Genomic DNA, 26811 nt, shown 5'->3' with positions numbered 1-26811 from the left:
GACCTATTCTAAATCTGAAATCTCTGAACCTGTACATACAAAAATTCAAGTTCAAGATGGAGTCACTCAGAGCAGTGATAGCGAATCTGGAAGAAGGGGATTTTATGGTCTCCTTGGACATCAAGGATGCTTACCTTCATGTCCCAATTTGCCCTTCACACCAAGGGTACCTCAGGTTTGTGGTACAAAACTGTCATTATCAGTTTCAGACGCTGCCGTTTGGATTGTCCACGGCACCCAGGGTCTTTACCAAGGTAATGGCCGAAATGATGATCCTTCTTCGAAGAGAAGGCGTATTAATTATCCCTTACTTGGACGATCTCCTGATAAGGGCAAGATCCAGAGAACAGCTGGAGGTCGGAGTAGCACTAACTCAAGTAGTACTCCAACAGCACGGGTGGATTCTGAATTTTCCAAAATCCCAACTGATCCCGACGACACGTCTGCTGTTCCTAGGGATGATTCTGGACACTGTTCAGAAAAAGGTATTTCTTCCGGAGGAGAAAGCAAGGGAGTTATCCGAACTCGTCAGGAACCTCCTAAAACCAGGGACAGTGTCTGTGCATCAATGCACAAGAGTCCTGGAAAAAAGGGTCTCTCTGCTATGGTGGTTGCAGAGTGCTCATCTGTTAGAGGGCCGCAGATTCGGCATACAGAACTGGGTCCTAGTGACCACGGATGCCAGCCTGAGAGGCTGGGGAGCGGTCACACAAGAAAGAAACTTCCAGGGCGTGTGGTCAAGCCTGGAAACGTCTCTTCACATAAATATACTGGAACTAAGAGCAATCTACAATGCTCTAAGCCTGGAAAACCCTCTGCTTCAGGGTCAGCCGGTGTTGATCCAGTCGGACAACATCACGGCAGTCGCCCACGTAAACAGACAGGGCGGCACAAGAAGCAGGAGGGCAATGGCAGAGGCTGCAAGGATTCTTCGCTCGGCGGAAAATCATGTGATAGCACTGTCAGCAGTGTTCATCCCGGGAGTGGACAACTGGGAAGCAGACTTCCTCAGCAGACACGATCTTCACCCGGGAGAGTGGGGACTTCATCCAGAAGTCTTCCACATGATTGTAGTCCATTGGGAAAGACCAATGGTGGACATGATGGCGTCCCGCCTCAACAAAAAACTGGACAGGTATTGCGCCAGGTCAAGAGACCCTCAGGCAATAGCTGTGGACGCTCTGGTAACACCATGGGTGTACCAGTCAGTGTATGTGTTTCCTCCTCTGCCTCTCATACCCAAGGTACTGAGACTTATACGGCAAAGGGGAGTAAGAACGATACTAGGGGCTCCGGACTGGCCAAGAAGGACTTGGTACCCGGAACTTCAGGAGATGCTCACGGAAGATCCGTGGCCTCTACCTCTAAGAAGGGATCTGCTTCAGCAGGGAACGTATCTATTCCAAGACTTACCACGGCTGCGTTTGACGGCATGGCGGTTGAACGCCGGATCCTAAGGGAAAAAGGCATTCCGGAGGAGGTCATCCCTACCCTGGTCAAAGCCAGGAAGGAGGTGACTGCACAACATTATCACCGCATTTGGAGAAAATATGTTGCATGGTGTGAGGCCAGGAAGGCCCCGACAGAGGAATTTCAACTGGGTCGATTCCTACATTTCCTGCAAACAGGATTATCTAGGGGCCTCAAATTAGGGTCCATTAAGGTTCAAATTTTCGGCCCTGTCGATTTTCTTCCAGAAAGAATTGGCTTCAGTTCCTGAAGTCCAGACTTTTGTAAAAGGAGTACTACATATACAGCCCCCGGTTGTGCCCCCAGTGGCACCGTGGGATCTCAATGTAGTTTTGGATTTTCTCAAATCCCATTGGTTTGAGCCACTCAAATCGGTAGATTTGAAATATCTTACATGGAAAGTAACCATGCTACTGGCCCTGGCTTCAGCCAGGAGAGTGTCGGAATTGGCGGCTTTATCGTATAAAAGCCCATATCTGATTTTCCATTCGGACAGGGCAGAATTGAGGACGCGTCCTCATTTTCTGCCTAAGGTGGTATCAGCGTTTCACCTGAACCAGCATATTGTGGTGCCTGCGGCTACTAGCGATTTGGAGGATTCCAAGTTGCTGGACGTTGTCAGAGCATTGAAAATATATATTTCAAGGACGGCTGGAGTCAGAAAATCTGACTCGCTGTTTATACTGTATGCACCCAACAAGCTGGGTGCTCCTGCTTCTAAGCAGACGATTGCTCGTTGAATTTGTAGCACAATTCAACTGGCACATTCTGTGGCAGGCCTGCCACAGCCTAAATCTGTCAATGCCCACTCCACAAGGAAGGTGGGCTCATCTTGGGCGGCTGCCCGAGGGGTCTCGGCATTACAACTCTGCCGAGCAGCTACGTGGTCAGGGGAGAACACGTTTGTAAAATTCTACAAATTTGATACCCTGGCTAAGGAGGACCTGGAGTTCTCTCATTCGGTGCTGCAGAGTCATCCGCACTCTCCCGCCCGTTTGGGAGCTTTGGTATAATCCCCATGGTCCTGACGGAGTCCCCAGCATCCACTAGGACGTCAGAGAAAATAAGAATTTACTCACCGGTAATTCTATTTCTCGTAGTCCGTAGTGGATGCTGGGCGCCCATCCCAAGTGCGGATTGTCTGCAATACTTGTACATAGTTATTGTTACAAAAAAATCGGGTTGTTTATTGTTGTGAGCCATCTTTTCAGAGGCTCCTACGTTATCATACTGTTAACTGGGTTCAGATCACAAGTTGTACGGTGTGATTGGTGTGGCTGGTTTGAGTCTTACCCGGGATTCAGAATCCTTCCTTATTGTGTACGCTCGTCCGGGCACAGTATCCTAACTGAGGCTTGGAGGAGGGTCATAGGGGGAGGAGCCAGTACACACCACCTAGTGGTCAAACTTTTAAATTTTGTGCCCTGTCTTCTGCGGAGCCGCTATTCCCCATGGTCCTGACGGAGTCCCCAGCATCCACTACGGACTACGAGAAATAGAATTACCGGTGAGTAAATTCTTATTTTTTCCTAGTCCGTAGAGGATGCTGGGCACCCGACCCAGTGCGTACTTTACCTGCAGTTTGTTCTTTATATTTACACAAGTTGTGTTTCATTTGTTTTCAGCATGTTGCTGTAAATGGTTCATGCCTGTTGGCGTGTGTCATGTTGAATGTCATGTTGTGCGGCATGGTTGAAGTGTGAGCTGGTATGAATCTCACCATTAGTATAAAAGTAAATCCTTTCCTCGAAATGTCCGTCTCCCTGGGCACAGTTCCTATAACTGAGGTCTGGAGGAGGGGCATGGAGGGAGGAGCCAGTTCACACCCTTGAAAAGTCTTAAAGTGCCCATGGCTCCTGCGGAACCGTCTATACCCCATGGTACTGAAGTGGACCCCAGCATCCTCTACGGACTATTTTTTCCTAAGGAATACATTTCCCCCTGTTTTTACCTGTTTGTAGAGGTACACAAATGCTGAAGGGAGAGTAAAGCGCATAAGGCGTATCTACCTATATTCAGATTTTTCTCCAATCAAATAGGTCAGCAGAAATATTCCTTCTTGTCATCGCATTATTAAAATGGCATTTTAAATGTTTAAATGTTTCTTGTTTTTTGTCATGTATTGTACTGTCTATGTATACTGGTATTAGGACCAATAAGCATTATATAAACTGTAAATAATACCGAGTTTTTATGCTTTATATCCTAATAAATTGGATTATACCAGATTTTAAAAGCAAACTGCGTCTGTGTGTATATGTTGTGGTGGGGGAGCTTGTGTGTATTTTCTGTGTGTGTGTATGTAATGTGTACTGTGTTTGTGTATATGTGATGATGATGATGGTGGTGGAGGTGTGTGTGTACTTGATGTGTGTGCGTAGTTTTTACTGTGTATGTATATGTGGTGGTGTGTATGTTTGTGTGTACTGTATGTGTGTGTGTACTGAGTGTGTATATGTGGTGGCGGGGGTGTGTGTACTTTATATGTGTATAGTGTGTACTGTGTATGTGTTGGTGGGTGTGTGTTCTTTGTGTGTCTAGTGTGTACTGTGTGTGTATATGTAGGTGTTTGTGTACTGCGTGTCTGTGTATATATGTGGTGGAGCGGGGAGGTGAATGTGTAAGTGGGCACTGGGATATTGAAATTGATCGATGAATGGCTTATGAGTGCTAGGTGGGGCTAGTTAACGGGTGTTGCTGTGTGTGTGTGTGTGTGCGTGTGTGTGCGTGTGTGTGTGTAGTAAGGGGTGCTGCTGTGTGTGTAGTATCGGGTACTGCTGTGTGAGTGCAGTAAGGGGTTCTGCCGTGTGTGTGTAGTAAGGGATGCTGCTGTGTGTGTGTAGTAAGGGGTGCTGTTGTGTGAGTGTCGTAGCGGGTTCTGCTGTATGAGTGCAGTAATGGGTTCTGTGGTGTGAGCGTAGTAATGGGTGCTGCGGTGTGAGTGTAGTAATGGGTGCAGCTGTGTGAGTATAGTAATGGGTGCTCCTGTTAATGTAGTAATAGGTGCTACTGGTCATGCCCCTCCACATCACTAGTCACACCCTCGGCGGCCGCATATAATAGGCCCTTTGCAAATTTCAGCTCCAGGCCCATGTGGACCTTAATCTGGCACTGACTAGACTATGTGCCCGATATGTCGGTCTGATCCGCTGGATCGCACAACATATCGCCTAGTGTGTACCCAGCATTAGTGTGCCTTGAGGACTGAGGTAGGGAATGCCTGCTGCAAACTAACAGAAGCTGATTGGTCAAGCTTAGAGAGAGCTATAAAGTACCAACCAATCAGCTCCTAACTGTCTTTTTTTAACCACAGCCTGTGAAATGACAGAAGCATATTGGTTGGTACTTTTCCTCTCTCCACTTTATGTCTCTTAAAGCTTTGATAAATCTCCCCCTATGTACTTACATTAAGTTCCAGCACAATCCCCAGGCAGTTGAAGAGTAAAGATATAATTGTGGTAAGAGTCACAACTAACAGGGTCACTGCAAAATGGACAATGGTAGAAAGGGTTCCACCAAAGAACACATTTGAAATCACCTGCAACAAAAAGAAACAAGTACCTGTGATGGATCATTTCATTATTAACTTGGTGTTTGGCTATCAGTACTTGGGGTAACAGTGCCATCTATTGTTCAGTGCAGGGCGGTAATCACAGTATAAAGGCCCTCATTCCGAGTTGTTCGCTCGGTATTTTTCATCGCATCGCAGTGAAAATCCGCTTAGTACGCATGCGCAATGTTCGCACTGCGACTGCGCCAAGTAACTTTACTATGAAGAAAGTAATTTTTCTCACGGCTTTTTCTTCGCTCCGGCGATCGTAATGTGATTGACAGGAAATGGGTGTTACTGGGCGGAAACACGGCGTTTCAGGGGCGTGTGGCTGAAAACGCTACCGTTTCCGGAAAAAACGCAGGAGTGGCCGGGGAAACGGTGGGAGTGCCTGGGCGAACGCTGGGTGTGTTTGTGACGTCAACCAGGAACGACAAGCACTGAAATGATCGCACAGGCAGAGTAAGTCTGGAGCTACTCAGAAACTGCTAAGTAGTTAGTAATCGCAATATTGCGAATACATCGGTCGCAATTTTAAGAAGCTAAGATTCACTCCCAGTAGGCGGCGGCTTAGCGTGTGTAACTCTGCTAAATTCGCAATGCGACCGATCAACTCGGAATGAGGGCCAAAGACATGCTGCATTTAACGGAGTGAACAGATACTGAATACTTGACTAGCGTTGGATTTGTAATTATAAATTATTTTACTTGAATATTTTAAATGAGTTATTTTCTATATTTTTATTGGAAGTGCCTCAGTGGTGACAATTGATACATTGTATCCTTTCCACTTCACAAAAATGGATGCTTCTATTGTTTGCAGAGATGCACATTATTGTATATCTGAGGTTATGAGTTTAAAACTATCCCCCTACCCTTTTCTGGACTTTTTTTTTGTTAAATAGTGATGTACCACCCATGGAATATCTTACTATTTGCAATGGTGCCACTGATAAAATATGAGGTAAGTAGGCTGCAGGAGAGATATTATTGGCACTGCCTCGCCAGCATTCAAATGCAAAGCGCCAACACCCTGAAACTATGTGAAGATGAAGAAAGAGGCAACGCTGCAACAGTCTGCAGCAGTCTACCTGTAAGTTTCATCAGAGACCCCAACAGTGCAGAGGAACAAAAGTTTCTGGTGTAATAGGCCATAAACACTGGGCGATAATACTCAAAAATATGAATGATCTCATTCATTAATGAACGAGATAGCGTTCATATCTTTGAGTGTGGAGGCACCAGCGATGCACGATGCGCGGCCCCGCGCTCGTTCATCGCTGGTGCCCCGTCGCCTGTGCATATTTGCCTGCACTTCTATGGAGCCGGGTGACGGGGGGAGTGAAGAAACTTCACTCCCCCCGTCACTGCCGCCGCCGGGTCGCCCGTCGGCCGTATCCGCCGTCGGGCAGCTCGGCGGTGGATCGCTCAACGTGTAGGGCCCTTAAGACTACAAAAATAAGGAAAGTAGGATGGGAGAATACATTACTATTGGGCAATTGCAACTAGCAGCTCCATATTTTTGTTTTATTGCTGGGCATACAACAGATATTTTACTATAGTGTCTTAAGAATATGTACTGCCTAGCTATTCACCATTATTTTCCAAATCACTTTTTTAATTAACTTCTTATTTCAATCATTAAGCCCTTCACTGTTGAGACTTTTCTCACCCCTGTGTTGAACCTATTTTGGCCCCTTTTGGGGTTGGTTACATTCCAACATGAAAAACAGTAATATGTTAATGCAGTGACCACACAATCAATACCAATATTACTGTTCAAACAATATGGTTAAATGTGTGACTAACTAGCATGGAGAAGTGGGAGCTAAAGTTCCTTGTCTGTCAGGCTCAAGTAAAAATGACAGTGTATGAAACCATGTGGGGTGGCCTGTCTCATACACCCATCTTGAACGTTTCATACACCCTGATTAAGAAACAAGTTTTATAGCTTGACCTCGCAATAAAATGAATCTGGATCTATCTCTAGCATGTGCTTGAAAGAGGGTTCCAGCTCTTCAGCCCAATCCCCAAGTGCTCCTACTTTCCTGAGAGCATGGTGTCTGCATCAAGTCCTGAGAGTATGGTTCTTACTGTAGCTCTTGAGAGTTCAATCTCTGCTTCCCAATTTCTGTGCATGAGATCTCCAAGGAGACTGTCCAGTCCTGTGCCCTTGTGATAACTGCCCAGTCCTGTGTCCTTGTAATAGCTACTCAGTCCTGTGCCCTTGCGATGACTGCCCAGTCCTGTGCTCTTGTAATGGCTGCCCAGTCCTGTGCTCTTGAGATGGCTGTCCAGTCTGGTGCCCTGGAGATAACTACTGTGCTACAAGAGCCCTCTGAGACTATTACTACTACTCCTGCTTCGGAATCCACAAAACATACAGCACTTTGCCTTAATGGGGACATAGAAAATTTTCAAACTTTGGGGGTAATTCAGACCTGATCGCTAGGCTGCTTTTACTTACAGCCTGCGATCAAGTCCGAACTGCGCATTAGTATGAACCGTAATGCGCAGGCGTGACAGACCATAGCATCGGGGATCGATGCATAGCGACGGGATGGTGCAAGAAATGCGATCGCGCGGGCAATCGCAAGGTGACTGACAGGAAGAGGGTGTTTGTGGGTAGCAACTGACCATTTTCAGGGAGTGTCTGGAAAAATGCAGGCATGTCCAAGAGTTGGAAAGAAGGGTGTCTATTGTCATTTCCGGTCCTGGACAGGCTGAAGTGATTACAGCGGCTGAGTAAGTCCTGGGCTGCGCAGAGACTGCACAAAATCAGTTTGTGCAGCTCTGCTCCACATGCATTCGCACACTTGCACAGCTAAAATAGACTCCCCCAGTTGCCGGCGACCATCTGATCGCAGGGCTGCAAAAATCGCTGCCCAGCGATCAGTTCTGAATTAGGCCCTTTGTTATGATGAGCCCTTGATAAAGTAATTACTGAATCAACTCTGGTGCCAACAATTTACACCAATTTTTCTGTGCCAGAGCTATCCCCAAGTGAACTCCATTCATTGAATCTAGTGATACAGGTCTCAAATGTGAATTTAAAGAGGAGCAGAGCGTCAAGATCTCGCAAGAAAAACATTATTGTGCTCCACAGAACTTGTTTCCAGAATCTTGTGGACTTAAAATCAGTGTTTGTTGTTTGTTCAGACTTCTGTTTGATTATACTTAAGCATTTCATACTTTCCATGCTCTCTACCCTCAGCCAAAGCCTTGCAGGTGATAGTTATGTAAGTCTGGAGAATCAAACAACCAGTGTCTGATTATTGTGTTCACTCTCTAACACAGCTGTTCTCGGTTCTTGTTTCTACTATTGTATTTCCTAGACTTCTGATCCTTGGATTTGTCTGACAACCCCTACAGCTCTGTTTATTCCTGGCTATGTTTAATTTTTCCATTAAAAATTAAATGTCAGGGAATATCCATTCCAGACTACTGTGCTATTATACTACAACCAAATAAGACAGCGCTTCTCACTTTGTATAAAATAAATTTTTACTTATAAATATGCACAATTAATACAGTAAGATACCGGCCAGTATCAATATACACATAATAAAATTAAAAAATAAATAAAAAACAATTGGTTAAGATAATTCCAAAATCAAGGAATCTTATTTAAAGCACATTGGTATCATCAGATTACCATCCATATATATTATATAGCATAATCCCAATGAGGCTCTAAACAAACAAACAATTTAGCTATACTTTCATTTGCAGAGCAATTTTTAAAATTATACTACAAAGTGCAATGATGTAAAGAATAGAATACTTTGTTGGCTTGATAACATTTCAATGTCTTACACCTGAAGACTTACCTCTCTAGCAACAAAACATTCCATAGGGTAAATCAGGATTATCGTTATTGCATAGCAAAACCTTCCAATAGTGACCAGATTATCATCCTTGCAATAATTTTCAAACAGGTCCCCTATGGAGGAAATATTGCGTTATGAGTTATGATGACTGTACAGTATGTGCATGTTGTAAGCTTATATTATTTAATATTAAACACTGTACCAACAATATGAGAATGGGACAAGGTACTGTATATAATTATCCAAGTCAAAGTTGCCAAAAATGTTACCTCCTTCCCTGGAACGCCCAACCCCACTCACAAGTCTGACTAATATCATTTGCACATTGAGGCTTATATGGAGTGGGGTATAAATAGAGGCATCCATGTAAAACTGCAACTCCATGAATGCTGTATGTTTGGATGGGCACATTCCACACATTGGGGCGGATGTATTAAACCTGGAGACGGCATAAGGAAGTGATAAACCAGTGATAAGTGCGAGGTGATAATTCACCAGCCAGTCAGCTCCTGTCAATTTACATATTGGAGCTGATTGGCTGGTGCGTTTATCACCTTGCACTTATCACTGGTTTATCACTTCCTTATGACTTCTCCAGGTTAATACATCTGCCCCAAAGTGTCAGTTCTACAATGCTTGCTAATACACCTGCACCTCAAGAAAGAATACAACTGTGGCTTGACCATACCTCCCAACTGTCCCAATTTTGGTGGGACAGTCCCGTTTTTCACGGTCTGTCCAGCTGTCCCACCCACGGGTCACAGTGTCCCGCGAGTGGGGGGGCAGTTGGGAGATCCTTCCCTGTCACTCGCTGCTCTGAGGAGAGCTGTGGTGAATAGAAGCTGTGCGCATGTGCACAGCGTCTATTCCTGGCAGAGAGGGACAGGGGGCATGGCCAGCAGCTCTCACAGCGCTGTCCATGCCCCCATAATGATGAAAACGGGGGGGTGGGTTGTGATTGCGGCACTTGCAGCGAGGCCATGCCCCCTTTTCAGTAGGCCATGCCCCGTGATTTCAGGGCGCACGCTGATGTCCCTCCTTGGATGCAGGTAAAGTTGGGAGGTATGGCTTGACAGTGTTATTTGTAACTGCTAAAGGTGCAGTACTCTTTGAACACAATAGAATAATGTTCTGGTTATATACAAAACAGAGTCATACACTCTTAGACATATGCATACACTGCTTTAGATGCCATGGTTAAAAATCTGCAAAACAAATATGCACTTTTTGGCCCAAAGAACTGAAATGAACAAAGTTTTGTCTACAGAACAGTGGTCCCTTCTTACACAGCACATTTACACAGGGGGGTATATTTACTAAGATTCGCAATTGTCGGGATTTGGAGGGAGATTAAACATGAATGACATCGAATGTGTGAATGTGCAACTTTTTGAATTTTTTACGCCTCATTTACTATGCTGTCGTACTCTGCATTTTCGTTTTTTCCGATGTCGATGTCATTCGTAATTTCGGCCAGTGTTTTACGGGAGTGATTAGTAAAACACTGCCGAACTTAACACAATGAATCCCGGCCGGATCTGTGAGATCCGTGCAGGGCTACATTGTGTACCTTAAAAAAGGTGTTTTAAGTGTTAAAAATTCTGAAAAAAATTGCGTGGGGTCCCCCCTCCTAAGCATAACCAGCCTCGGGCTCTTTGAGCCGGTCCTGGTTGTAAAAATATGGGGGAAAAATTGACAGGGGTTCCCCCATATTTTAACAACCAGCACCGGGCTCTGCGCCTGGTCCTGGTGCAAAAAATACGGGGGACAAAAGACGTAGGGGTCCACCGTATTTTTAACACCAGCACCGGGCTTCACTAGTCAGAGAGATAATGCCACAGCCGGGGGACACTTTTTTATTGGTCCCTGCGGCCCTAGCATTAAATCACCAACTAGTCACCCCTGGCCGGGGTACCCTGGAGGAGTGGGGACCCCTTAAATCAAGGGGTCCCCCCCTCCAGCCACCCAAGGGCCAGGGGTGAAGCCCGAGGCTGTCCCCCCCCCCCCATCCAAGGGTGGCGAATGGGAGGCTGATAGCCTTGTGTGTAAAAAAAAGAATATTGGCCCTCATTCCGAGTTGTTCGCTCGCAAGGCGATTTTAGCAGAGTTACACACGCTAAGCCGCCGCCTACTGGGAGTGAATCTTAGCTTCTTAAAATTGCGAACGATGTATTCGCAATATTGCGATTACAAACTACTTAGCAGTTTCAGAGTAGCTTCAGACTTACTCGGCATCTGCGATCAGTTCAGTGCTTGTCGTTCCTGGTTTGACGTCACAAACACACCCAGCATTCGCCCAGACACTCCTCCGTTTCTCCAGCCACTCCTGCGTTTTTTCCGGAAACGGTAGCGTTTTCATCCACACGCCCATAAAACGCCGTGTTTCCTCCCAGTAACACCCATTTCCTGTCAATCACATTACGTTCGCCGGAGCGAAGAAAAAGCCGTGAGTAAAAAAACTATCATCATAGCAAAATTACTTGGCGCAGTCGCAGTGCGAACATTGCGCATGCGTACTAAGCAGAAAAACGCTGCGATGCGAAGAAAATTACAGAGCGAACGACTCGGAATGAGGGCCATTGTTTTTTGTAGCAGTACTACAAGTCCCAGCAAGACTCCCCCGCAAGCTGGTACTTGAAGAACCACGAGTACCAGCATGCGTGGAAAAAACAGGCCCGCTGGTACCTGTAGTTTTACTACAAAAAAATACCCAAATAAAAACAAAACACACACACCTTGATAGTACAGTTTTATTAAGCATACATGCACACTTACATTCATACATACTTACCTATGTTGACACGAAGCAGTCGGTCCTCTTCTCCAGTAGAATCCAGGGGTACCTGTAAATAATAATTATACTCACAAAAAATCCTGCGTAGATCGGTCCTCTTCTTTAAGTCTGTAATCCAGGTATTTGGCAAAATCAAAAAACGGATTACCCGAACCACGCACTAAAAGGGGATCCATGTTTACGCATGGATCCCCTTTCCCCGACTGGCGGGACCCCCTCTGACTCCTGTGAAAGAGGGTCCCTTCAGCCAATCAGGGAGCGCCACGTCATGGCACTCTCCTGATTGGCTGTGCGCTCCTGAGCTGTCAGTCAGGCTGCGCACTGTAGATACAATGTAGCGCATAGGCGCTCCATTGTATCCAATGGTTGGAACTTTGCGGTCTGTGTTAGACCACAAGGTGAAGTGGGGTCACTCTTGTGGTTGTGGTTGCCGCAGACTGCAAAGTTCCCACCATTGGATACAATGGAGCGCCTATGCGCTACATTGTATCTACAGTGCGCAGCCTGACTGACAGCTCAGGAGCGCACAGCCAATCAGGAGAGTGCCATGACGTGGCGCTCCCTGATTGGCTGAAGGGACCCTCTTTCACAGGAGTCACGGGGGGTCCCGCCAGTCGGGGAAAGGGAATCCATGTGTAAACATGGATCCCCTTTCAGTGTGTGGTTCGGGTAATCCGTTTTTTTTATTTTGCCAAATCCCTGGATTACAAATTTAAAGAAGAGTAATCTACACCGATCTACACAGGATTTTTTGTGAGTATAATTTTTATTTACAGGTACCCCAGGATTCTACTGGAGTAGAGGACCGACTGCTTTGTGTCAACATAGGTAAGTATGTATGAATGTATGTATGTAATGTGCATGTATGTTTAATAAAACTGTACTATGAAGGTGTGTGGGTATTTTTTTGTAGTAGAACTACAGGTACCAGCGGGCCCGTTTTTTCCACACATGCTGGTACTTGTGGTTCTCCAAGTATCAGCTTGCGGGGAGGCTTGCTGGGACTTGTAGTACTGCTACAAAAAACAATATTCTTTTTTTTGCACACAATGGCTATAAGCCTTCCATCCGCCGCCCTTGGAGGGGGGACAGCCTCGGGCTTCACCCCTGGCCCTTGGGTGGCTGGAGGGAGGGACCCTTGATTTAAGGGGTCCCCACTCCTCCAGGGTACCCCGGCCAGGGGTGACTAGTTGGTGATTTAATGCCAGGGCTGCAGGGACCAATATAAAAGTGTCCCCCGGCTGTGGCATTATCTCGCTGACTAGTGGAGCCCGGTGCTGGTGTTAAAAATACGGGGGACCTCTACGTCTTTTGTCCCCCGTATTTTTTGCACCAGGACCAGGCGCAGAGCTCGGTGCTGGTTGTTAAAATATGGGGGAACCCCTGTCAATTTTTCCCCCGTATTTTTACAACCAGGACCGGCTCAAAGAGCTCGAGGCTGGTTATGCTTAGGAGGGGGGATCCCACGCAATTTTTTTTCTGATTTTTAACTCTTTCCCACCTCTTCCCACTGATAACATGCACGGATCTCACGGATCCGTGCATGCCTATCAGAACACGGTAAAAAAAAGCAGGTCTATTTTAAAACGACTTTTTTTTTACGATTTGTATTTTTTCACAGCAGTGTTTGGCTATTGCCGGCAGTGTTTGTGAATTCGAATTTTTAGTAAATTACCGAGTTGTATAAAATAACAGGCGTATTTGACCGATGGGGTATTCATTCGTATTTCTCTAACGTCCTAAGTGGATGCTGGGGACTCCATAAGGACCATGGGGGATAGCGGCTCCGCAGGAGACTGGGCACATCTAAAGAAAGCTTTAGGACTAACTGGTGTGCACTGGCTCCTCCCCCTATGACCCTCCTCCAAGCCTCAGTTAGATTTCTGTGCCCGACGAGAAGGGTGCACACTAGGGGCTCTCCTGAGCTTCTTAGTGAAAGTTTTAGTTTAGGTTTGTTATTTTCAGTGAGACCTGCTGGCAACAGGCTCACTGCATCGAGGGACTAAGGGGAGAAGAAGCGAACTCACCTGAGTGCAGAGTGGATTGGGCTTCTTGGCTACTGGACATTAGCTCCAGAGGGACGATCACAGGCCCAGCCTGGATGGGTCCCGGAGCCGCGCCGCCGGCCCCCTTACAGAGCCAGAAGAGCGAAGAGGTCCGGAAAAATCGGCGGCAGAAGACGTTCCTGTCTTCAATAAGGTAGCGCACAGCACTGCAGCTGTGCGCCATTGCTCTCAGCACACTTCATACTCCGGTCACTGAGGGTGCAGGGCGCTGGGGGGGGCGCCCTGAGACGCAATAAAACATGATAAAAATACCTTACATGGCAAAAAATACATCACATATAGCTCCTGGGCTATATGGATGCATTTAACCCCTGCCAGAATATACAGAAAAACGGGAGATAAGGTCGCCGAAAAGGGGGCGGAGCCTATCTCCTCAGCACACTGGCGCCATTTTCCCTCACAGCTCAGTTGGAGGGAAGCTCCCTGGCTCTTCCCTGCAGTCACTACACTACAGAAAGGGTTAAAAAAAGAGAGGGGGGCACTAATTAGGCGCAGTATTAAAAGCAGCTATAAGGGGAAAAACACTTATATAAGGTTATCCCTGTATATATATATAGCGCTCTGGTGTGTGCTGGCATACTCTCCCTCTGTCTCCCCAAAGGGCTAGTGGGGTCCTGTCCTCTATCAGAGCATTCCCTGTGTGTGTGCTGTGTGTCGGTACGTTTGTGTCGACATGTATGAGGAGAAAAATGATGTGGAGACGGAGCAGAGTGTCTGTAACAGTGATGTCACCACCTAGGGGGTCGACACCTGAGTGGATGTACTGTTGAAAATTACGTGACAGTGTCAGCTCTGTATAAAAAAACAGTGGTTGACATGAGACAGCCGGCTACTCAGCTTGTGCCTGTCCAGACGTCTCATAGGCCGTCAGGGGCTCTAAAGCGCCCGTTACCTCAGATGGCAGATACAGACGCCGACACGGATACTGACTCCTGTGTCGACGGTGAAGAGACAACCGTGATTTCCAGTAGGGCCACACGTTACATGATTGAGACAATGGAAAATGTTTTATACATTTCTGATAATACGAGTACCACCAAAAAGGGGTATTATGTTCGGTGAGGGAAAAACTACCTGTAGTTTTCCTGAATCTGAGAAATTTAATGAGGTGTGTGATGATGCGTGGGTTTCCCCCCGATAACAATTGATAATTTCTTAAAAAGTATTGGCTGTATACCCTTTCCCGCCAGAGGTTAGGGTGCGTTGGGAAACACCCCCTAGGGGGGATAAGGCGCTCACACGCTTGTAAGAACAAGGGCTCTACCCTCTCATGAGATGGCCGCCCTTAAGGATCCTGCTGATAGAAAGCAGGAGGGTATCCAAAAATGTATTCACACACATACTGGTGTTATACTGCGACCAGCAATCGCCTCAGCCTGGAGGTGCAGTGCTGGGTTGGCATGGTCGGATTCCCTGACTGGAAATATTGATATCCTAGATAAGGATAGTATATTATTGCCTATAGAGCATTTAAAAGATGCATTTCTATATATGCATGATGCACAGCGGAATATTTGCCGACTAGCATCAAGTATAAGTGCGTTGTCCAATTCTACCAGTAAAATGGTCAGGTGATGCGGATTCCAAACGGCATTTGGAAGTATTGCCTTTGAAAGGGGACATTTGGGGTCGGTCTTTTAGACCTGGTGGCCACGGCAACAACTGGGAAATCCACGTTTGTACCCCAGGTCGCCTCTCAAAATAAGACGCCGTATTATCAGGCGCAGTCCTTTGTTGGCAAGCGGACAAAAGGTTCCTCTTTTCTGCTCGTGACAGAGGGAGAGGAAAAAGGCTGAAGAGATTACCCAGTTCCCAGGAACAGAAATCCTTTCCCGCCTCTGCAAAAGCCCTCAGTATGACGCTAGGGCCTTACAAGCTCAGGCACGGTGGGGGCCCGTTCTCAATGAATTTCAGTGCGCAGTGGGCTCACTCGCAAGTAGACCCCTGGATCCTTCAGGTAATATCTCAAGGGTACATATTGAAATTCGAGACGTCTCCCCCTCGCCGTTTCCAAAAGTCGGCTTTACCGACGTCTCCCTCTGACAGGGAGGCAGTTTTGGAAGCCATTCACAAGCTGTATTCCCAGCAGGTGATAATCAAGGTACCCCTCCTGCAACAGGGAACGGGGTATTATTCCACACTATTGTGGTACCGAAGCAAGACGGCCCGGTGAGACCGATTCTAAATCTAAAATCTAAAATCTTTGAACACTTACATACAGAGGTTCAAATTCAAGATTGAGTCACTCAGAGCAGTGATTGCGAACCTGGAAGAAGGGGACTACATGATGTCTCGGGACATCAAGGATGCTTACCTTCATGTCAAAATTTACCCTTCTCACCAAGTGTACCTCAGGTTATGGTACAGAACTGTCACTATCAGTTCAGACGCTGCCGTAGGGATGGTCCACGGCACCCCGGGTCTTTACCAAGGTAATGGCCGAAATGATATCCCTTCGAAGGAAGGGAATTTTAGTTATCCCTTACTTGGACGATTCCCTGATAAGGGTAAGATCCAGGGAACAGTTGGAAGTCGGTGTAGCACTATCTCAGGTAGTGTTGCGGCAGCACGATTGGATTCTCAATATTCCAAAATCGCAGCTGGTTCCGACGACTTGTCTTCTGTTTCCTAGGGATGTTCCTGGACACAGTCCAGAAAAAAGGTGTTTCTCCCGGAAGAGAAAGCCAGGGAGTTATCCGAGCTAGTCAGGAACCTCCTAAAACCGAACCAAGTCTCAGTGCATCAATGCACAAGGGTTCTGGGTAAAAATGGTGGCTTCCTACGAAGCAATCCCATTCGTTAGATTCCACGCAAGAACTTTCCAGTGGAACCTACTGGACAAATGGTCCGGGTCGCATTTTCAGATGCATCAGCGGATAACCCTGTCACCAAGGACAAGGGTATCCATCATGTGGTGGTTGCAGAGTGCTCATCTTCTAGAGGGCCGCAGATTCGGCATTCAGGACTGGGTCCTGGTGACCACGGATGCCAGCCTGCGAGGCTGGGGAGCAGTCACACAGGGAAGGAATATCCAGGGCTTAGGGTCAAGCCTGGATACATCACTTCACATAAATATCCTGAAGCTAAGGGCCATTTACAATGCTCTAAGCTTAGCAAGACCTCTGCTTCAAGGTCAGCCGGTGTTGATCCAGTCGGACAACATCATGGCAGTCACCCACGTAAACAGACAGGGTGGCACAAGAAGCAGGAGGGCAATGGCAGAAGCTGCAGGGATTCTTCGCTGGGCGGAAAATCATGTGATAGCACTGTCAACAGTATTCATTCCGGGAGTGGACAACTGGGAAGCAGACTTCCTCAGCACGACCTCCACCCGGGAGAGTGGGGACTTCACCCAGAAGTCGTCCACATGATTAAAAAACTCGACAGGTATTGCGCCAGGTCAAGAGACCCTCAGGCAATAGTTGTAGACGCTCTGGTAACACCGTGGGTGTACCAGTCAGTGTATGTGTTCCCTCCTCTGCCTCTCATACCCAAGGTACTGAGATTGATAAGATGGAGAGGAGAAAGCACTATATTCGTGGCTCCGGATTGGCCAAGAAGGACTTGGTAACCGGAACTTCAAGAGATGCTCACGGAGGATCCGTGGCCTCTACCTCTAAGAAGGGACCTGCTCCAGCAAGGACCCTGTCTGTTCCAAGACTTACCGCGGCTGCGTTTGACGGCATGGCGGTTGAACGCCGGATCCTGAAGGAAAAAAGGCATTCCGGATGAAGTCATCCCTATCCTGATCAAAGCCAGGAAGGATGTAACCGCAAAAACATTATCACCGCAATTGGCGAAAATATGTTGCGTGGTGCGAGGCCAGTAAGGCCCGACGGAGGAAATTCAACTGGGTCGATTCCTACATTTCCTGCAAACAGGAGTGTCTATGGACCTGAAATTGGGGTCCATTAAGGTTCAAATTTTCGGCCCTGTCAATTTTCTTCCAAAAAGAACTAGCTTCAGTCCCTGAAGTTCAGACGTTTGTAAAAGGGGTACTGCATATACAGCCTCCTTTTGTGCCTCCAGTGGCACTTTGGGATCTCAATGTAGTTTTGGGTTCCAAAAGTCACATTGGTTTGAACCACTTAAATCTGTGGAGTTAAAATATCTCACATGGAAAGTGGTCATGCTGTTGGCCCTGGCCTGGGCCAGGCGCGTGTCAGAATTGACGGCTTTATCCTGAAAAAGCCCTTATCTGATTTTCCATTCGGAAAGGGCGGAATTGAGGACTCGTCCTCAGTTTCTCCCCAAGGTGGTTTCAGCGTCTCACCTGAACCAGCCTATTGGTGGTGCCTGCGGCTACTAGGGACTTGGAGGCCTCCAAGTTGCTAGACGTTGTCAGTGCCCTGAAAATATATGTTTCCAGGACGGCTGGAGTCAGGAAATCTGACTCGCTGTTTATCCTGTGTGCACCCAACAAGCTGGGTGCTCCTGCTTCTAAGCAGACTATTGCTCGTTGGATTTGTAGTACAATTCAGCTTGCACATTCTGTGGCAGGCCTGCCACAGCCAAAAATCTGTAAATGCCCACTCCACAAGGAAGGTGGGCTCATCTTGGGCGGCTGCCCAAGGGGTCTCGGCTTTACAACTTTGCCGAGCAGCTACTTGGTCAGGAGCAAATACGTTTGTAAAATTCTACAAAATTGATATCCTGGCTGAGGAGGACCTGGAGTTCTCTCATTTGGTGCTGCAGAGTCATCCGCACTCTCCCGCCCGTTTGGGAGCTTTGGTATAATCCCCATGGTCCTTACGGAGTGCCCAGCATCCACTTAGGACGTTAGAGAAAATAAGAATTTACTTACCGATAATTCTATTTCTCATAGTCCGTAGTGGATGCTGGGCGCCCATCCCAAGTGCGGATTGTCTGCAATACTTGTACATAGTTATTGTTACAAAAATCGGGTTATTATTGTTGTGAGCCATCTTTCAGAGGCTCCTCTGTTATCATGCTGTTAACTGGGTTCAGATCACAGGTTATACGGTGTGATTGGTGTGGCTGGTATGAGTCTTACCCGGGATTCAAAATCCTTCCTTATTGTGTACGCTCGTCCGGGCACAGTATCCTAACTGAGGCTTGGAGGAGGGTCATAGGGGGAGGAGCCAGTGCACACCAGTTAGTCCTAAAGCTTTCTTTAGATGTGCCCAGTCTCCTGCGGAGCCGCTATCCCCCATGGTCCTTACGGAGTCCCCAGCATCCACTACGGACTATGAGAAATAGAATTATCGGTAAGTAAATTCTTGTTTTTTTTTCTTTGACTTCCCAAAAAATACGAATGCCCTCATCACTGCCGAGATTTGTGTTTAGTAAATTCCCGAGATGACACTTTGATGAAAAAACACCAAATCGGTCAAAATCGGGAGCTTAGAAAATATACCCCAGGGTATTCAAATCAACATATTTTAGATCCAGCTTTACATGGAAAAAATCTGGTTAGGCTTTTCATAAAAACCTTTTTTGTAATATAGAAGATTACCTATAAATAACTTTGCTAGAGAGAGAATATGAATGCAATTAATCAGAGATACAGGCATCCCTTGTGTGTTTTTTTTTTAAATTAGACTGTTAAATGTTATATGTGTTAAGCATTTAAAATAGCTTTTTGGAAATCTGCCCTAGGTTTTTTGCATAGAACAGCAAACACACAGCATGACCTTGTGCTGTGTAAACAGTGAGCACTATTTGATTTGCATGTTACCTAGTTACTAGAATATTGTTGTTTCTATTTTTTTGTGAAAGTTAAAGATGTACTTAAGGAGGAGACTGAACTTCATAGCTTATGCCCCCTTGGCGCAGCACAGGGTCTGCTCCGTGCAGGGCTGCCACCAGAAATGGTGGGGCCCGGGACTGACCAGATAGACAGGGCCCCTACTTCCCCCCCAAAAAAAATTCTGCTGCACTGCTCCACCCCTATGTGATGTCATACATTGTGATGTTACATATAGGTGGAGTGTTGTGAACCTACAGGAATGTTTCACAGAGATTTGATGCACAGGGAAGTTTTGTTTTAAGAAGTCCTCCCTGCGCATCAGACTGCTGTTGATTCACAGACTGGTACAGCTCTATAGATATTGGAAAGAAAGGGTGGGCCCCTACTCTGTAAGGGCCCGGACCCTAGTCCCCACAGTCCCCCCCTGATGGCTGCCCTGGCTCCGTGCATGCGTTTGCACCTGCGATCTGTGATCAGTTTCATAATCCTGGCTGAATATTGTGTAATTTTTTGGCAGAAGGTGGGAGGACCAATGGAGAAGTGCCACTGAAGGGGATCTATAGCCATAGGAGGGGGTAAATATAGGGCCACAGAGCTGTGTGTATGTGTGTAAAGGGTGTCTGTGTATGTGTGTGGGGGGGATATTTGCCACTAGGAGTGTATGTGTTCTATTGATGATACAGGAGCTTATTGCCACTAGTAGTGGGGGAAGGGAGTGGGGGGGTGGAGTTGGGACCTATGGTTACTAAGGGGTGGGGCAATGCCACTAGGGGATTTATTACCATGGGGGGGGGGGGGGGGGGGAGTTATAGCCACGGAGGGTCTGTCCCCACTTAGGAATCTATTGTGGGGAGGTTGAGGCTAGTGTTGTAATAGAGACCTATGGACACAGAGGAGTGCTAGACCCGCCTATGTGTATGTTTTAAAAACTAAAATGTGTACAGATGCTTTTAAATAGATGTTATTGGCTTAACTAAGTAATAAAAAAAATGACAGATGTTTATCTTTTTCTGGGAAAAAATATCACTTGCAATTTCCTTTTTCCATTTCAAAATCCCAGGTGTTTGCACATGAACGCAATCAATCTGGGATTTTGGTCAGTGTAAATTCAAACTTTGTCCCGGGTTCCTGACCCTGCTCTTTACCAGGGACGAGCTGGGAATTTGCCAGATTGTCAGTGGAAAAGTTGTAGTTAAATCCAAAAATTGGAAGGAATACTGACACATAAATACTAAACAGTAAGAAATTACGGGTATGGGTCATTAGGTTGACCAGATTTACGTTGACAGTCATTAGGTCAACCACTATTAGTTGACATGTACTAGGTCAACAGGGTGACTAGGTTGGTCATTAGGTCAACATGAAACAGGTCAGCATGGAAAATGGTCGACATGAGGGTTTTTTTACTTTTTTTGGTGTCGTTTTCTTAAAAAAGTGACGGGGAACCCCAATTAGTGCACCGTGTCCCCTCTCATGGCTCGCTTCACTCGCCATGCTTTGGGCAAGGTGCCTCGCTCCACTACCGCTGCACTCGGCACGGGTTGCCGTTCCCAATTGTAGTCCACGTGGATCATAAAGTATGAAAAAGTTCAAAAAAAGTGAAAAACTCATGTCAACCTTTTTCCATGTCGACCTAATGACAATGTCGACCTAGTGAATGTCGACCAATAGTGGTCAAACTAATGACTGTCGACCTAATTCTTGTCGACCTAATGACTGCAAGCCGAAATGACACATGTACAGTACTGAATCACCTTAATACTTTTGCTGCAGAATGTTTTATTTAAAGAAGAATGATAGAAAAGATCGGATCTTGACTATTGGTTCTGTCCACATAATGCCTGCCTCCACTGTCTGTAGGTGATATTTGCTACTTAATATTTCTAGTGTAAGGGAAGTCAGATATAAAAGCTAACATACAACTGTTCTGTGGGTTGCAGCATATGTACATTGTGTTATTAATTAAGCCCTCTCAGTAATCTTTATTTCTCTAACATCCTAGTGGATGCTGGGGACTCCGTAAGGACCATGGGGAATAGACGGGCTCCGCAGGAGACAGGGCACTTTCAGAAAGAATTTGGATTCTGGTGTGTTCTGGCTCCTCCCTCTATGTCCCTCCTCCAGACCTCAGTTTGAATCTGTGCCCGGACGAGCTGGGTGCTGTTTAGTGAGCTCTCCTGAGCTTGCTATAAGAAAGTATTTTGTTAGGTTTTTTATTTTCAGGGAGATCTGCTGGCAACAGAGTCCCTGCATCGTGGGACTGAGGGGAGAGAAGCAGCCCTACTCTCTGAAGATAGGTCCTGCTTCTTAGGCTACTGGACACCATTAGCTCCAGAGGGATCGTACACAGGATCTCACCCTTTGTCGTCCGATCCCGGAGCCGCGCCGCCGCCCCCCTCGCAGAGCCGGAAGACAGAAGCCGGGTGAAAGAAGCAAGAAGACTTCAAAATCGGCGGCAGAAGACTCCAGTCTACACACTGAGGTAGCGCACAGCACTGCAGCTGTGTGCCATTGCTCCCACACTACACCCACATACTCCGGTCACTGTAGGGTGCAGGGCGCAGGGGGGGTGGGGGGGGGTGGGGCGCCCTGGGCAGCAATTAGGACCTCTTTGCAAAAGTTGGGCATATATACAGTTGGGCACTGTATATATGCATGAGCCCCCGCCATTATATTGTACAGAAACGCGGGACAGAAGCCCGCCGCTGAGGGGGCGGGGCTTCTTCCTCAGCACTCACCAGCGCCATTTTTTCTCCACAGCTCCGCTGAGAGGAAGCTCCCCAGCCTCTCCCCTGCAGATTCACGGTAGAAGAGGGTAAACAGAGAGGGGGGGGCACATAAATTAGGCGCAAAAACATAATATACAGCAGCTACTGGGTTAACACTAAGTTACTGTGTGATTCCTGGGACATATAGCGCTGGGGTGTGTGCTGGCATACTCTCTCTCTGTCTCTCCAAAGGGCCTTGTGGGGGAACTGTCTTCAAAAAGAGAATCCCCTGTGTGTGTGGTGTGTCGGTACGCTTGTGTCGACATGTTTGACGAGGAAGGCTATGTGGAAGCAGAGCGGGAGCAAATGAATGTGGTGTCTCCGCCGACGGCGCCGACACCTGATTGGATGGATATGTGGAAGGTTTTAAATGATAATGTTAATTCCTTGCATAAAAGGTTGGATAAAGCTGAAACCTTAGGACAGTCGGGGTCTCAGCCCATGCCTGATCCTATGTCGCAGAGGTCGTCAGGGTCTCAGAAGCGCCCACTATCCCAAATTGTTGACACAGATACCGACACGGATTCTGACTCCAGTGTCGATTACGATGATGCAAAGTTACAGCCTAAATTGGCTAAAGCCATCCGTTATATGATTATAGCAATGAAGGAGGTGTTGCACATCACAGAGGAAACCCCAGTCCCTGACAAGAGGGTTCATATGTATGGGGAAAAAAGGCAGGTGGTGACCTTTCCCCCTTCACATGAGCTAAATGAGTTATGTGAAAAGGCTTGGGAATCTCCAGATAAAAAAACTGCAGATTTCCAAACGGATGCTTATGGCGTATCCTTTCCCGCCAACGGACAGATTACGCTGGGAATCCTCCCCTAGGGTGGACAAAGCTCTAACACGCTTATCCAAGAGGGTAGCCCTGCCGTCACAGGATACGGCCACCCTAAAAGATGCTGCGGATAGAAAGCAAGAGGGTACCCTGAAGTCCATTTATACACATTCAGGTACCTTACTAAGGCCGGCAATTGCGTCGGCCTGGGTGTGTAGTGCTGTAGCAGCATGGACGGATACCTTATCTGAGGAACTTGATACCATGGACAAGGATACTATATTGATGACCCTGGGGCATATAAAAGACGCTGTCCTATATATGAGAGATGCTCAAAGAGACATTAGCCTACTGGGCTCTAGAATAAATGCAATGTCGATTTCTGCCAGAAGGGTCCTGTGGACTCAGCAATGGACAGGCGATGCCGACTCAAAAAGGCACATGGAGGTTTTACCTTACAAGGGTGAGGAATTGTTTGGGGAGGGTCTCTCGGACCTGGTCTCCACAGCTACTGCTGGAAAGTCAAATTTTTTTGCCATATGTTCCCTCACAACGTAAGAAAGCACCGTATTACCAAATGCAGTCCTTTCGTTCACAAAAAGGCAAGAAAGTCCGAGGTGCGTCCTTTCTTGCCAGAGGCAGGGGCAGAGGAAAGAAGCTGCACAACACAGCTAGTTCCCAGGAACAGAAGTCCTCCCCGGCTTCCACTAAATCCACCGCATGACGCTGGGGCTCCACAGGGTAAGCTAGGCCCGGTGGGGGCGCGTCTCCGAAATTTCAGCCACAAGTGGGTTCACTCCCAGGTGGATCCCTGGGCAATAGAGATTGTGTCTCAGGGATACAAGTTGGAATTCGAGAAGATGCCCCCTCACCGATACCTCAAATCGGCCCTGCCAGCTTCCCCCTTAGAGAGGGAAATAGTGTTAGCTGCAATTCACAAATTGTATCTTCAGCAGGTGGTGGACAAGGTTCCCCTCCTTCAACAAGGAAAGAGTTATTATTCGACCATGTTTGTGGTACCGAAACCGGACGGTTCGGTCAGACCCATATTGAATTTAAAATCCCTGAACATATACCTGAAAAGGTTCAAGTTCAAGATGGAATCGCTCAGAGCAGTCATCGCAAGCCTGGAAGGGGGGGATTTTTTGGTGTCTCTGGACATAAAGGATGCATACCTTCATGTCCCCATTTATCCACCTCATCAGGCGTACCTCAGATTTGTGGTACAGGATTGTCATTCCCAATTCCAGACGTTGCCGTTTGGTCTCTCCACGGCACCGAAAATATTTACCAAGGTAATGGCGGAAATGATGGTGCTCCTGCGAAAGCAAGGGGTCACAATTATCCCATACTTGGACGATCTCCTCATAAAGGCGAGGTCCAGAGAGCAGTTGCTGATCAGCGTAGCATGCTCTCGGGAAGTGTTACAACAGCACGGCTGGATTCTAAATATTCCAAAGTCGCAGTTGATTCCTACGACTCGTCTGCCCTTCCTGGGCATGATTCTGGACACAGACCAGAAGAGGGTTTATCTCCCGATGGAGAAGGCTCAGGAGCTCATGACACTGGTCAGAGACCTATTAAAACCAAAACAGGTGTCGGTGCATCACTGCACGTGAGTCCTGGGAAAGATGGTGGCATCATACGAGGCCATTCCCTTCGGCAGGTTCCATGCGAGGACCTTTCAATGGGATCTGTTGGACAAGTGGTCCGGATCACATCTTCAGATGCATCGGCTGATCACCCTATCCCCCAGGGCCAGGGTGTCTCTCCTGTGGTGGCTGCAGAGTGCTCACCTTCTCGAGGGCCGCAGATTCGGCATTCAGGACTGGGTCCTGGTGACCACGGATGCAAGCCTCCGAGGGTGGGGGCAGTCACACAGGGAAGAAATTTCCAAGGTCTGTGGTCAAGTCAGAAGACTTGCCTTCACATCAATATCCTGGATCTAAGGGCCATATACAATGCCCTACGTCAAGCGGAGACCCTGCTTCGCGACCAATCGGTTCTGATTCAGTCAGACAACATCACCGCAGTGGCTCATGTAAACCGCCAAGGCGGCACAAGGAGCAGGGTGGCGATGGCGGAAGCCACCAGAATTCTTCGCTGGGCGGAGAATCACGTAAGCGCACTGTCAGCAGTGTTCATTCCGGGAGTGGACAACTGGGAAGCAGACTTCCTCAGCAGGCACGACCTCCACCCGAAGGAGAGTGGGGACTTCATCAAGAAGTCTTCACGCAGATTGCAAGTCGGTGGGAACTGCCACAGGTGGACATCATGGCATCCCGCCTCAACAAAAAGCTACAGAGGTATTGCGCCAGGTCAAGAGACCCTCAGGCGATAGCTGTAGACGCACTAGTGACACCGTGGGTGTTCCAGTCGGTTTATGTATTTCCTCCTCTTCCTCTCATACCCAAGGTGCTGAGAATCATAAGAAAAAGAGGAGTGAGAACAATACTTATTGTTCCGGATTGGCCAAGAAGGACTTGGTATCCAGATCTGCAAGAAATGCTCACAGATGACCCATGGCCTCTGCCTCTAAGACAGGACTTGTTGCAACAGGGGCCCTGTCTGTTCCAAGACTTACCGCGGCTGCGTTTGACGGCATGGTGGTTGAACGCCGGATCCTAGCAGAAAAAGGCATTCCGGATGAGGTTATTCCTACGCTGATAAAGGCTAGGAAGGACGTGACGGCTAAACATTATCACCGTATATGGCGAAAATATGTTGCTTGGTGTGAGGCCAGGAATGCCCCCACGGAGGAATTCCAGCTGGGCCGTTTCCTTCACTTTCTACAGGCGGGAGTGACTTTGGGCCTAAAATTGGGTTCCATTAAGGTCCAGATTTCGGCCCTGTCTATTTTCTTTCAAAAAGAACTGGCTTCTCTGCCTGAAGTTCAGACGTTTGTAAAGGGAGTGCTGCATATTCAGACCCCTTTTGTGCCTCCAGTGGCACCTTGGTATATTAACGTGGTGTTGAGTTTCCTGAAGTCACACTGGTTTGAGCCACTAAAAACCGTGGAGTTAAAATTTCTCACGTGGAAGGTGGTCATGCTGTTAGCCTTGGCTTCAGCTAGGCGTGTGTCAGAATTAGCGGCTTTGTCACATAAAAGCCCCTATCTGGTTTTCCATATGGACAGGGCAGAATTGCGGACCCGTCCACAATTTCTGCCAAAAGTGGTGTCATCTTTTCATATGAACCAACCTATTGTGGTGCCTGTGGCTACTCGTGACTTGGAAGATTCCGAGTTACTAAATGTAGTCAGGGCTTTGAAGGTTTATGTAGCCAGAACGGCTATAGTCAGGAAAACTGAGTCGCTGTTTATCATGTATGCATCCAACAAGCTGGGTGCTCCTGCTTCAAAGCAAACTATTGCTCGCTGGATCTGTAACTCGATTCAGCAGGCTCATTCTGCGGCTGGGTTGCCGCTGCCAAAATCAGTAAAAGCCCACTCCACAAGGAAGGTGGGCTCTTCTTGGGCGGCTGCCCGAGGGGTCTCGGCATTACAGCTTTGCCGAGCAGCTATTTGGTCAGGTTCGAACACTTTTGCAAAGTTCTACAAGTTTGATACCCTGGCTGAGGAGGACCTTGTGTTTGCTCATTTGGTGCTGCAGAGTCATCCGCACTCTCCCGCCCGTTTGGGAGCTTTGGTATAATCCCCATGGTCCTTACGGAGTCCCCAGCATCCACTAGGACGTTAGAGAAAATAAGATTTTACTTACCGGTAAATCTATTTCTCGTAGTCCGTAGTGGATGAGGGGCGCCCGTCCCAAGTGCGGACTTCTTCTGCAATACTTGTATATAGTTATTGCTTAAATAAGGGTTATGTTGTGGTTGCATCAGGG

The 26811-nt window shown here is 47.3% G+C and overlaps 1 protein-coding gene across 1 annotated transcript in view; it reads right to left on the bottom strand.

Moving 5' to 3' along the window:
• SLC38A11 (solute carrier family 38 member 11) overlaps positions 1 to 26811 on the bottom strand; it is a 230073-nt gene that overhangs the window by 77791 nt on the left and 125471 nt on the right. Inside the window, exons 10-11 of the mRNA XM_063933616.1 lie at positions 8851 to 8963; positions 4877 to 5008 (exon numbers count right to left, since the gene is read on the bottom strand). Of these exons, the coding sequence (XP_063789686.1) occupies positions 4877 to 5008; positions 8851 to 8963 (245 nt within the window). The remainder of the gene's footprint in view (positions 1 to 4876; positions 5009 to 8850; positions 8964 to 26811) is intronic.

The sequence above is a fragment of the Pseudophryne corroboree genome, chromosome 7 (genome assembly GCF_028390025.1).
Source record: "Pseudophryne corroboree isolate aPseCor3 chromosome 7, aPseCor3.hap2, whole genome shotgun sequence".
Classification (NCBI taxonomy): Eukaryota; Metazoa; Chordata; class Amphibia; order Anura; family Myobatrachidae; genus Pseudophryne; species Pseudophryne corroboree.
The sequence above is the reverse complement of the archived record's forward strand: the minus strand, read 5'-3'. Positions and strand labels throughout refer to the sequence as shown.